Source organism: Aptenodytes patagonicus, chromosome 5, assembly GCF_965638725.1.
Source record: "Aptenodytes patagonicus chromosome 5, bAptPat1.pri.cur, whole genome shotgun sequence".
Taxonomy (NCBI): Eukaryota; Metazoa; Chordata; class Aves; order Sphenisciformes; family Spheniscidae; genus Aptenodytes; species Aptenodytes patagonicus.
This window is the reverse complement of record NC_134953.1, coordinates 28,216,727-28,230,625: the sequence shown is the minus strand read 5'-3', so window position 1 is coordinate 28,230,625 and position 13,899 is coordinate 28,216,727. Positions and strand designations below refer to the sequence as shown.

The following is a 13,899-nucleotide window of genomic DNA, read 5'->3' as shown; positions in this document are numbered from 1 at the left end:
TATGTGTATATATAAACATATATATAAAAAAAATATGGATAGATATAATGGTAAAGTGTTTCCAAATTATTATTTGTTTATCCATTACTTATTGGCTACTTTTAATAAGCTTTGGGGTTTGTTTTGGGGTTTTTTTGGTTTGGTTTGGTTTTCCCTTTACTTTTAAATAAAGACAAGTCTTTAAGGAAAGATGAACAGTTTTTAGTTAAAAGAAAAAAGAAATACAGGTTCAGAAAAGATCTTATAAGCTCCCATTTGGAAGCAGGAGCAAAATATTCGAAGACCAGTGAATTACTGTGGTGTTTAGTCCTACCCCGCCCAGAAAGGCTATCTGCTTTTCTATCACTGTGCCTTTGTCAGATAACTTACTGTTTGAAGCCAGTGGAGCCTTGTCTCCGGAGGGAGGAAAAAAATTACATGCCGTGGGAAACCTCCTTGCTCAGTCATCCTCTCTCCGTGGATGTTTGTGTCTTTTTTAGCTTGGTATCCTTTGATACCAATCACTCTATGCAGCAAAGGCAAGGCATGAAGGGAGGCTCAAAACACATTAACAAAAGTCCCGTTGACAGAAACCCACTTGGAATGGTTATAGTTCAGTACGTCAATACCCTGGTTCAAAATCTAAGTAAAGTGAATGCATCCTTACCTCAAGAAAGGATTAATTAATCAATGAAAGTACAAAGTGTTTACTTAACTGTTCATCTTATAAAGTTTGCAAATCTTAAGCTAAATATTTAACTACTTCAAGAACTACTGCAAGTTTATAGTGGTCTCACACAAAAGTTTGAAACACCAGTTGAGTATATTTATCTTTTCAGTGATGTATCGTTCTTTTTTTGCACCATTTAGCCAGCACTATCAGCTTCAAGCTCTTTTGCAGACTACTAAAGACCTGTAATACACTAGCCAATATTGTTTCTTAAATAAATAGCACAGAAAAGGGAAGTACATTTGTTAATAGACAGTCAAGGGTTAAACTCTGCAAAGGAAATAAAATATATCCCAACGTGTTATGTGAAAATCATTAATTAGCAGTTCACTTTCAAATAAGTGGACTAGTATTGAGGACCTTCTGCTGTTACATTTTTTGTTTCTTAAACCAGGTAAGGATGTGAATCTTCTATGAGTATTAAAACCATAATATTTTATAATACTAATTTTATAGGTTTCACATGGATGCACAAAAGACTGGACCTCCCCCCCATCTTGCTTTCCAGAACAGCTGAGATAAGCCTTTGGGGGGTTTAATAACTTAGTTTACTGAAAAATATATTTGTTAATTACCTATCTAATCTGTGCAGAAGTGCCTTACACCTGAAAGGCGCTATAAACCCAGAAATTATTATTTCTCCCCCATCATAACGTTTTCAGACAAAATGGCTATTCAAGCCAGAAGACATTTATCAATACTCATAAGAGGCTAAAAATGTGGTCTGAAAAATACTCACACTTGAGAGACTTCACTAGTAAAATATTTCATCTCTTACTTTTCAAATGGAACTCGATGGTAGGAGGCTCCATCTAGAGATCACATACTACAAATTCTTCTAAAGGAATGAAAGTTTTGATATTGCTGTCAGGGATCCAGAATTTGCCCCGACATTCGGCCTCAGCCCTGCTCACAGTAGGGGTCAGGGCAGAAGAGATTGGCCTTTCCTGCAATATATTGCAGGAAAGTATGCTTTATATTACCTATTACGAAAGCAAGTTTTCCTGGGCACCCAGGAAGATGCTGCCATGTTACCCAAGATGTACCATTTACTGCCTTTGAAATCTCAGTTTCGGAAAGAAGCAAAACGCCCTGTGGTAAGAGCGGCTACCTCCAGTAGCTTCCTGGGCAAAGGAGGGAGCGAGAGAAGCCAGCAGCACTTGCCGCAGGATTCTTGCATTGCTGCTGCACATGGGGGACAAGGAGGTGGCTTTGGAGTGAGCATCTGGGCACACGTGGAACGGGTGGGAAGCAAGAAGCAAGCAAAGGATGAAAAAAAAGAGTACACTTGGCAGGAGAGAGAGGGGTTAACACATCATGGTCTGGGGCTAGAAGGATCCTGGCCAGAAAAGAGGATGGGGGAAGTTTGAGATGGCCAGAATGCCTGTATTCTGAGCAAACTTAACAGCTTGGACTTTGCAGAAAGCTTTCCTAGGTTTATTATGACTATGTTATCATTTTGCTTCATTCACTAATGGCTTTCTCCCAGATTTTCTGTGGGAAAAAAGTATGCTGTCCTGCATACTTTTGGCCAGGATATAACAACCCTACTCCCCAAAAACCCAGGACTTCTCTACCTTGTGGGTCTTCTCTATCTTGTTAAACAAAGATTTACTTTTTTTTTTTTAAAAAAAAAAACCCAACAAGACCAAACCTTTTTAAAAATGTATGCTGGATTCATTGCTACATACAGAAAAAAATGCCATTACTTTGAAAGAGAATGGCTGCAAACCAGGGAATTTAAAACTACATATTCTTTTCCAGATGTGAATTCAGCCCTGGTGCTTGACAAGCATAGCTGTTGGCATAATTTACAAAATAAGTGAACAATCAGGGTGTCTTTTGTAAAGCCTCATATGAAACCAAGCAACCTGCCCCAAGAAACAATTGCCAATCTGAACAAATTAAATATGTATTTGTGTGCAGATGGTTTTTCCTTGATGTCAGAGGGCAATCCTACAACTAGGAGTGCAAGTATTACACTGCAGGCAGGGACTGTAAAACAAGCGTTGAAACTTCATAGTTAACTTAATCTTAACTTAGAGAAAACAAATGTGCTGCTCTGAAAACAGCAGTTGACACCCACCTATTGAGAACAGACATTACTTAGGTGTCCTGATGTGCTCAGTTATCATTAGCAGAATGGGGGCAATAGGAATGTAGTGCAGCAGAGTGGTTTAAATTCTTAAAAGATGTGTTCACTATGCATATTGATATGCAAAATTACAGTGCCGACAGTAATTTTAAATGCAAATCCCTAATTGCAGTGTCAAAGGTACCACTTTGAAGAGCCATATTCAGCTACTACTGCACCATTACGTAGTGCCTCTGCAAATGAGTACCAGTTTCTTTTTCTCAGAGGTGTTGCACAGAAAATCTGAAGTGAAAAACCAAGGCAGACATGATTCAGTTACACAGTAGGACTCACAGTTAACTTTTCCAGACAGTAGCCTTCGTTACTTCAATGGAAGATCTCAGAAGTACTTTAGCAGCTTACTGGCTTGGAGCACCAAATAGTTATATAGGTTGTGCTCCAAAATACAGATGAATATTAAGACATTAAATAAAACTGATAAAAGGTAAAACTATACATAGCACAGAGGGCTTCAATTTTTTAATTTCATTTTAACTTTTAGACCAGAAATGCCCTGTCCAAATTTCCCCTTCTTTCATTTCTTCCCTCTCTCCCACCTCAAATTAATATGGAATCTTTATAAGAACAGTAATATTTCTGTCCCACACCTTCAGCGGGCACCTTTTTGGTGTGCTCACTAATTTCTCCATCCATTATAATATAGACTTCCTATAAAGCCTAAAAAAATTAACCTTTTAATATCAACATTTTCTACTAATACAGCCATTCTTATGACAGGAGATACAGTGTGATGCCGTATGCACTTTTAACTCATTTCTATATAGAATTTTGACTTCTGAACCTATATATGCAATTGCAAAACCTCAAAGTCAAAAAGTAAAATTATTAAAATGGAAGCTCAGTTAGTAAAGAATGAAGTTTCAAACTGGTTAGGTCCCCTCCTTCAATCTGTGGCCCCAGTTACTCTGGTCTACCTCCAAACTCATATCTTTGTGTCGCATTACTTTGCCTACCAAAAGCAGCAGAGATGCTTCCTTTCCAGTCCAGCAGTCAAAGAGGTTGCACTCGGTTGAGACATTTTAAAGGTCCTTCTGACCAGCTGCATCATTCTGGATAACCAGTTTCCCAGGTACGTTCCAGAGTTTTTAAACTGCAGTGATCGAAAGACAACTCGCTCAGCTCAAGACGTCTTAGTACAGAAAGTTACTGCCTTACACTGCTAGACATACACGTCTTTCAAGCAATAATTAATGTTTTGAGCATGCACATTTTATACAATCATCTAACACATACTTGCTTTTCATTCAAAAAAGGTGGCTCTTATCAGACTGAATATCTAGCTATTAGCAATAGGTTTCTCTTGTACTAGTTTATCATGGGAAAACATCAGTTCTTTATCGTCGATATATTTTATTAGTGCTGTGGTTTGAGTTTGGCTACTTTGTAGTATGAACAAGCAGATTCTCCAAAGTGTCAGTTCTTCAATTTCTTCTTTTTCAACTATTTTTTACTATATTCTGATTGCCTGTAATTGCTCTCCACAGTCAGTAGCATCATGAGAAGCCTCACACTTTCATTATTCACTGCACAAATTAACAGATTATTCACTTTTTTCCTATAACATCATAGTTTCCTCAGGAGTAAACTGGTATCATAAACAAGAACAGCAGGGAGAAAGGGCGATTTTGTTTTGTCATCAACCACTTTGCTGCCATTGCTATTCAAAGCTTACAAGGAGCAAGAGTTTTAAAAAAACGTTGTGTAGTCCAGTGACTTAACAACTGGAGTTTCAAAATTAATTTTTAACATTCAGAAATATACTTAAAAAGTAAAAGCCCGACCCGGATCATTTTTAAAGGTAGAGCATGACCTCTAGGTGGTGCTGACATCCTGTCATTCCATGAGGTTAAGGCATATGCCAGTTTATTAAACTGTATTCTGGACCATTATCCTTTGGCAGTTACCTTCAGGCATGCAGATTGCAGGTTTAGCAGTTAAATTTCTGCAAATTTCTTAACGTAATATGGTGGGTTTAAATCTATAACCATAAAGAATAATTCAATTCCCTCTTCAGTAAAGGGGCAATAGCAAGTTCATAGCAAATGAAAACAGGCAAGACAGCACACAGTAAGACAGAGCATCTGAGCCCTTTCAGGGACCACAGTTCAGGTCTCAACAGGCTGTAAAAAATAACTTAGGATTTTTATGAAAATAATTAGAGGGTAAAAAAGTTGAAAGCTAAACAGCAGAGGTGCATGCGATAAGATAGATGAACTGGAAATGGTATTTTCAGTTCCTTTAAATGAGTTTATGAGTTGCAGCCAGTTTATTTTTTAAATATTTATTCTGACATTTTTTACTAGGAAGAGTAAACTGTATTGCTGTACATGGATCAGAATCATAGAACAGTTGGGGTTGGAAGGGACCTTTAAAGATCATCTAGTCCAACCCCCCTGTCATGGGCAGGGATATGTTCAACTAGATCAGGTTGCTCAGAGCCCCGTCCAGCCTGACTTCGAACGTTTCCAGGGATGGGGCATCCACCACCTCTCTGGGCAACCTGTGCCAGTGTCTCACCACCCTCAGCGTAAAAAATTTCTTCCTTATATCTAGTCTATATCTACCCCCCTTTAGTTTAAAGCCATTACCCCTTGTCCTGTTGCAACAGGCCCTGCTAAAAAGTTTGCCCCCATCTTTTTTATAAGCCCCCTTGAAGTACTGATAGGCTGCAATAAGGTCTCCCCGAAGCCTTCGCTTCTCTAGGCTGAGCAACCCCAACTCTCTCAGCCTTTCTTCAGAGGAGAGGTGTTCCATCCCCCTGATCATTTTCATGGCCCTCCTCTGGACCCGCTCCAACAGGTCCATGTCCTTCTTATGCTGAGGGCTCCAGAGCTGGACGCAGTACTCCAGGTGGGGTCTCACCAGAGCAGAGTAGAGGGGCAGAATCACCTCCCTCGACCTGCTGGCCACGCTTCTTTGGATGCAGCCCAGGATATGATTGGCCACCTGGGCTACAAGTGCACACTGCTGGCTCATGTCCAGCTTTTCATCCACCAAGTCCTTCTTGGCAGGGCTGCTCTGTATTGAACCCCCAGCCTGTATTGATACCAGGGGTTGCCCCCACCCAGGTGCAGGACCTTGCACTTGGCCTTGTTAAACCTCATGAGGTTCACACAGGCCCACTTCTCCAGCTTGTCCAGGTCCCGCTGGATGCCATCCCATCCCTCTGCCATGTCAGCTGCACCACTCAGCTTGGTGTCATCTGCAAACTTGCTGAGGGTGCACTCGATCCCACTGTCTATGTCATTGATGAAGATATTAAACCATACTGGTCCCAGGACGGACCACTGAGGGACACTACCTGTCACCGATCTCCATCTGGACATTGAGCCATTGACCACTACCCTCTGGATGCGACCATCCAACCAATTCCTCATCCACCTGACAATCCACCCATCAAATCCATACCTCTCCAGTTTAGAGAGAAGGATGTTGTGGGGGACCATGTCAAAGGCCTTACAGAGGTCCAGATAAATGACATCTGTAACTCTTCCCTTGACCACTGATGTAGTCACTCCATCATAGAAGGCCACTAGGTTAGTCAGGCAGGACTTGCCCTTGGTGAAGCCATGCTGGCTGTCTCGAATCACCTTCCTGTCTTACATGTGCCTTAGCATAACTTCTAGGAGGATCTGTTCCATGATCTTCCCAGGCACAGAGGTGAGGCTGACAGGTCAGTAGTTCCCAGGGTCCTCCTTTCTACCCTTTTTTAAAATGGGTGCAATGTTTCCCTTTTTCCAGTCACCAGGGACTTCACCTGACTGCCATGACTTTTCAAATATCATGGAGAGTGGCTTGGCAACTACATCAGCCAATTCCTTCAGGACTTTGGGATGCATCTCGTCAGGTCCCATAGACATATGTATATTCAGGTTCCTCAGGTGGTCACAAACCTGATCTTCTCTTACAGTGGGAGGGACTTTGCTCCCCCAGTCCCCATCTTGCAGTCCATCCACTCCAGAGGTGTGGGAAGGGAGGCTGCCAGTGAAGACTGAAGCAAAAACTTGTTGAGTACCTCAGCCTTCTCCTTGTCTGTTGTTACCAGTTTGCCAGTCGTGTTCATTGGGGAGGTACGCTTTCTTTGGCCTTCCTTTTCTGGCTGACATACCTGTAGAAGCCCTTCTTCTATTTGCATCCCTTGCCAAGTTCAGCTCCAGCTGTGCCTTGGCCTTCCTGACCCCATTCCTACACAACCAGGCAGTGTCCCTATACCTTCCCAGGATACCTGTCCCTGCTTCCACTGCCTGTGCACTTCCTTCTTGCCCTTTAGTTTGACCAACAGGTCTTGACTCAGCCATGCCAGTCTCTTGCCTTCCTTTTCTGATTTCTTACACCTGGGGATCAGGAGCTCTTGTGCCCTATGGAAAGGGTCCTTAAAGATCTGCCATCTCTGTTCTGCCATCTCTGCTCCCTTATCCCTGAGGGGGTCCCATTGACTAACTCCTTGAACAGCTAGAAGTTCACTTTCCTAAAATTCAGGATCCTGACTTTACTCTTTGCCTGACCCATATCCCTCAGGACTGCAAACTCCACCAGTGCATGACCACTGCAGCCCAGGCTGCCTCCAATCCTGACATCACCGATTAGCTCACTTGCATTAGTGACCATCAGGTCCAGTATCGCATCCCCTCTGGTAGGCCTGTCTATTATCTGGCTTAAGAAGCTATCCTCAATGCATTCCAGGAGTCTCCCAGGTTGCCTAGAGCTCGCCGTGCTATTTTTCCAGCAGATGTCGGGTGGTTGAAGTCCCCCAGCAGAATGAGAACCTGGAGCACGATGCCTCCTGTAGCTGGAGTAAGAAGGCTTTGTCAATAGGCTCCCCTTGATCGGGTGGCCTGTAGTAGGCACTAGCCATAAGGTTCCCTTTGTTACCTCGGTCTCTAATTCTTACCCATAAGCTTTCAACCTGCTCTTGGCTATTCTTCAGACAGCTCTTCACACTATCCATTTCTTGATGCAGAGGGCAACCCCTCCACCCCTCCTTCCTCACCTGTCCCTTCTGAACAGTTTGTAGCCATCGATAGCCGCACTCCAGTCACGGGATTCATCCCACCAAGTTTCAGTAAGGGCAACTAGGTTGTAGCTTTCTAGCAGCACAGTGGCTTCCAACTCCTCCCGTTTGTTGCCCATGCTGCATGCGTTGGTGTAGAGGCACTTCAGCTGGGCTGTCGGCCATGTCACCTTCTTAGAGGAACACCCCTTAATTCCTTTGAGGTGTGCTCCAGTGTAGCCAGCACATCTCAGAGCAACAGGCTGAGTGCCCTCACTAGCACCCCATCCCTCTAACCTTGGCACGTCACCCCACAGCTTGTCACAGGCAAGCCTGATATTATCCCCCTCCCCCGCCAAGCATAGTTTAAAGCTGTCAATAGGCACTGCTAGCTCATGAGCAAAGACCCTCTTCCCCCTTTGAGAAAGGTGAATGCCAGCAGGCCTGGTGCCACGTAGGCCACCCCATTATCAAAAACCCCAAAATTGTGGCGGTGACACCAGCCACGGACACATGTATGAACAGACTGGGTGTGTCTGTTTAGTATGTAACTTGGTATACCAACGACCTTACCAGAACATTAACTCCATACTGCTGCAATCAAGCTGCTTTTGGAACTTAGTGATGTTACGATAAAGCTGAAAATGTCTATTTTAAACAGAGATGGGCTAACCAAAGGTACAATTATATACACATTTCATACCAACTCTGGCCAGTGGTGCAACTGGTTAGAACGGAAGCTTCAAGACACTCAGTGCAGTGACTCCTCTAGAAGTCGTATGTTATGGAGTAAAATGTTGGGGGCAATAGCATGCACGTTTTGATACTAGTGTAACTGCAGACGTGTACATACCTGGAATAATTCACAGTCAGAAGATGTCAGAGTCAAACTGGCATTTGGGTAACTGTGTACAGCCTATATAAAATATCTTATTAGATTACTGTTCGTTATCTGAAGCTTGTACACTGTTGAGACAGACTAACTGTGCCACTTTACAAAAGGGAAAAATGGACTTGACAAATGCAGTCACTCAAGTGTGATCACACTGTCTGCTGTACAGATAGTGAGGTGCTTCCAGATGTCATATAGGTGCGGTTATTTCAGGAAAGCATTTCTGAGAGAGGAACTTTGTTATGCAACAGTATAATGCCAGAAAAATGCGTGTTACATTTTGTTGTGGGTTTTTTTCCCCCTCCTTTCAGACAGTGCCCGAGTGGTTAACTTGACATTACTATGCATCATCTCTTCCCTTCCATTGATTAAAAAGAAACCCGATCGACTTCCTTTGCATAACATGTAAAAATTCCACAGAAGAAACCGAGAACAGTAAAAGAAGAACAGCTCATTCTGTTCGATTTCTTTCTTAGGCTACACAACCTGATCAGTTTTGAAGAATTAAAAAGACATTATAGCTGGATAAGAGATAATCTGACCTCTTATATGCTAAAAAGGAATATATTGTTCTGATAAAATATTTAACGAGGTGCAAGGAAACTCAGTCGGATGTTATTTTAAATTACCCAAACTGATTTATTGACAATTTAAATGTGACATATTTACAGCACTGTTTCTAAAATAATTTAACAATTTTCATAGATTTATAAAAGTACTGATAAATAGGAGACCCTGACAATTACCAACCACAAATGTTTCCCTATGCTACTGAACTACAACAGTAGTTCTTTTTTCTTTTTTCCTCTTTTTATAAGTCCCATAATGGAGCTGCTTTACCTCCACCCAATGTGTAAAATTGCCAATACCAAAATATAATAAAATGAACATGCAGTGTGAAAGCTGTACCAGAGAAGTGATTTCAGATGTTAGACTACAGTAAAAATATTTCAATGCAAAGTGTCTTCCACACAGAATGTACTTGTGAAAAAATAAGCTTTTAAAGAGCTATTGTTTTATCTTTATAGAAGTTAAAACCTACAATACTAGTTCAGACATTTACAGTAACTTCCAATTCTGTGCTAGTTTTCACATATATCTAAAGAGTCAAACAAAACCAGTAATTTACAAACACCACTGCCTTAAGACAGTGGTTAGTTAGCTTATGGGTGAAAAAAAAGAAGGTGCTGATATAATTTAAGGTTTTGAAATTAGATTGTATTTCATTCTTATATGACACCAATTATTCTATCCTTGGATCAACAAGTTATTGTGGCAAAGCCATCCGTATCTCTCAAGCAGGAAGTCAGTTTGGAAGTTGGAGAGAAGATGGACTTGTATGATATGTATCTTAGGTTACAGTAGACAAAAAAAAAACTATCATAAAGCTGGACAATCTGAATCACAGTAAGCAGCAGCATGAGATATTTGTGGGGTTTTGATTAAAGCAAGCATTTTTCAAAAACGATGAAAAGTACACACTCAACCTAATCCAATACTTGAAATGTAAAGGTTCTTTTCATTTGCATCACTGAAGCCCCATAACACAGTGTACACAAACAACAAACACCCATTTTTTTTAAAAACATATTGCACAGCTAGTAGGTGCAATACCAGAACACTGGTATCCCTAGCATAAATTTTCTATTTTGAATAGCTGTTTTGAACTATGCTATTCAGAGCAACTCCAAGCCAACGTTCAAAACCATTAAGAATGGTTTGTGTACATAACTAATCCAAAAGTGTTTCAACAATGTGAGAAAAAACACAGGCACTTAAGATTATTAGTGCACCAAAAGTTATAGGCCACAGTTGCGTGACTATGAACAGTTCAGTACCAATAATGACAAAACTAAACAAGGAGGTCTTCCACTGATTAATATAGAAACAAGAACTGTTCACAAAGCACTGATAAGAAAACCATTCTCAAGACAGTAATCAAACGATACGTTTAGACATTTAAGAAAAATAATTGCTGCAAAGCCTAATATAACACAATATAAACCCTACTTAGTTCAAAAGATCTAAAGTGTCCAAATTCAAAAGTCCAATTTCTCTTCTCCCCGCTCCGAAACACTATTACATGCAGTCCATTAATATCCAAATGTGCAAAAAGTTATAACCCACCTTTAGGAGTGCATCAAAAATAGGCTGACTATTCAAAGTATTATTTTAGTGGAAATTTTACAGCACCATAATTAGAATCCCAAGGGAGTTCAGAATTCTTGTTCTGATAACAAATCAGTTGACACTGTTGATCCTAAAGAACAGAAGAAACATTTTGTGCATTTCCTGGTATCTGAAAGTCATATTCTCATCTATGCCTAAAATCCTACTGTAGTTCAAAATGAAATTAAATCATCACATTTGTTGGCAGTAAGTTCTCCACAATATAGCATTAGTTATAAGTTTAGTAAATTTCCCAAATTAGGAATGCAAAGTTACTGGTACCTTGCTTACTTGCAGAAGTACTTTTTTGTTTTTGTCTTTTGGGTTTTTTTTTCCTTTTAAATTGTGCAGTTTGGCCCCTCCCTAGTAAGTGATTTACTATCAGGCTTTGAGAAAATGCATAAGGTCCAATTCTGACCCTCAGCTGAAAGGCAATATACAAACACATTATATATACACATGTGTGCATGGAAACACACACACACATATATAAAAAAAATATCAGTGTTCTGGTTTTTTGTTCTCATTTCCTATAATTCTCTTTGGTTAAAAGTCCAAGCACGGAAATTAGAGGACCGAACAAATGGATCATTCTCCAAACACTTCCATCACTACACATCACTAACTGGAAGGCTTGCATCATCCAGATCCACAAGGCCAGGATCCTGTTCCTGAGTGCCATTTTTACTTTGGGGTTCCGAGTGGCCCCGTTCAGTCACTTTGGAAGCTGATTCTCTTGGAGCGACAACCTGGATCTTGTAGCTCCCTGGCTTGGCCTTGGTAAAAGATTCGTGAAATCCTCGCTTCTCCAAGGCAGGGTATTTGGCGTGAGGGTTTGGGACCAGAGGGCTGCCGTGAGCGGCTGTGGAATGTGAGGTGGCTGAGGCTGGGACGGCAGAACGGAGAGCATGGTTGGGTTCGGAAGAAGACTCTGTATGCTCCTGGAAAAGAACAGCACGTGTCAGATGAAGTCATTGACGTCATGTTGGAAAGCTGCAGTTTCAGATTTCACACTCAGGAAAAAAAAAAATCAAGACAGAAAATACACAAAGCGAAGCATCAGCCACAGCAGCAGGAGGCAGGTGCTTTCTCAAGGCAGTGTATTATTAAATGTGAGCTTACAGCAGTATGTGACAGCAACATCAGTTTCTTCATTCAAGGAAATTAAATTTCTCAAATCAAGCTCAGCAGCTCTTTAGACTTTATGATATAGTCCAGCAAATTGAACCTTCTCATTTTACTAAGATGTTAAGTAACCTTTTGAAGATACATACTTTACAGGGCATTGAAAGTGACATCTTTCCGAGAGAAAAATGTATTCAAACATACTCATATACTTCAGGCGCTCATATCCTAAATCCTGAAGTAATGCACATTTTACTGTTCCCTCTTCTTAGGGTACCAATCTCCCCAATTTGTTTCAGGGACCAAACAAAAACAGTAACTATTTTATGCTATCAAGACTGTATAACAATTTCCAAAGTTAGTGGACCTAGAAAAGAAACTGATCTTTAAGCTGTTCCTTCTAATGGTCAAGTTATTTTCTTGTGTTTGTTATTGTTAACTGCCATTCTGTTGACTTTTACATAACTCTATTAGATTGATACTGTGAAAATAATCTTCCACCATTTATTTACTGATAGAAACAAGTTCCCAGGCCACCTAGGAATGATTCAGATGTCTAAAGCATAGGCACAGACTGCCATTTTAGATGTTCTAGGATATCCTGCCTGACCTACAGCTGTATCTCCAAAACAAGAAATTCCTCGGGTTCTGCATCCTATCTATCAGTTCTGTAAGGATGTCTCAGATACCTAGGGATATCTAAACCAGCGCTGGATACAGTGTTAAATGATATGATCAAAATGATGTGTGATGATGCAGTGAATGCTTCACTCTGCATGTATTAGGAGCTGCAGCTGCTGCCACTTCTGCCATCACCAGTGTTAGTACATGAATTAAAGAAATCTGCGAACCCATGTGTGTACACAAACCAAGTCACTTTTCAAGCACATTTGTTAGCAAAAAAACCATCACAGATGTGTGTCCAAGATGCAAATATACATCCTAAATCAAATACTTATTTTTTCACAGCAGTTTTCCAAGTTTCTTTTAGAATGCTATGACATGAATTCATCAATTTAATCATAATGGATTCTGCCAAGTACTACTGTATTTCTTTTTATAAATTCACTAACATTATTGGATAAAGGAGCTGTGCAACTTTTTTTGGATTTTAGTTGTGTGTTCGATTTCAGTGAAGTATTTCACATTATTTACATTGCCTTATTTCATACCTGACTTGATACTCCACTTTAAGAAAAACATTTGTTTAGGAGAATGTGATTCAGTGATTTACTTACTATTTTTCTTATTATTAATAATTTTAGTTCAACAAACAGGACAAAAATAAGGGATATTAAGACAAGATCTCTATAACAAACTTTTTGCTAAATTGAACTGAAGGATACTCAGATTTTACTACCCACACTGACTGTAATTTCACAGTTAAGAGACTACGCTGCTGCATTACTCCTAAGGTGTACTGCTTTGAACAGCGTACCGATTATACATTATAATGCTTCTACATTTGAACTAATAATTCCATGCAGAGACTTATAAGCCATGCAAATCAGGCTACAATATTATCCTTCCAATTACTAGAGTTGCGACGTGCATTTTTTGTGTGCACGCATCTGTATTAGTTTGTGGGTAGCTTAAATTTAATTTTGCTTTTGCGCAGTTTCAAAAAAAATGTAAAGTAAAATGGAAATATGAACTCTCATGCAAATTTTTAATACTTTCCTATTAAAATGACAACACATAACTTACGTTTAAATATATAGTATGCTTTGAAGTATAAATACATGTTTTTGCCATTTTTAATTTCCAATTATTTTAAAGGTAAGAAAAAACAGTGCAAACCTGTAAGCGAATGATATAATTTATGCGTTAGTTTTCAGTAATGGTAATGACAACAGGTA

The 13,899-nt window shown here is 40.1% G+C and overlaps 1 protein-coding gene across 5 annotated transcripts in view; it reads right to left on the bottom strand.

Annotated features, from left to right (window-relative positions):
* Positions 1-9,361: 9,361 nt before the first annotated feature.
* PLEKHA1 (pleckstrin homology domain containing A1) overlaps positions 9,362-13,899 on the bottom strand; it is a 38,778-nt gene continuing 34,240 nt past the window's right edge. For 3 of the 5 annotated variants that reach the window (XM_076339180.1, XM_076339176.1, XM_076339181.1), the window contains one exon: positions 9,362-11,856. In XM_076339180.1, coding sequence (XP_076195295.1) covers positions 11,527-11,856 — 330 coding nt within the window. In that variant the 3' untranslated portion in view covers positions 9,362-11,526. The remainder of the gene's footprint in view (positions 11,857-13,899) is intronic. The other 2 variants (XM_076339177.1, XM_076339178.1) reach the window with 1 other exon arrangement.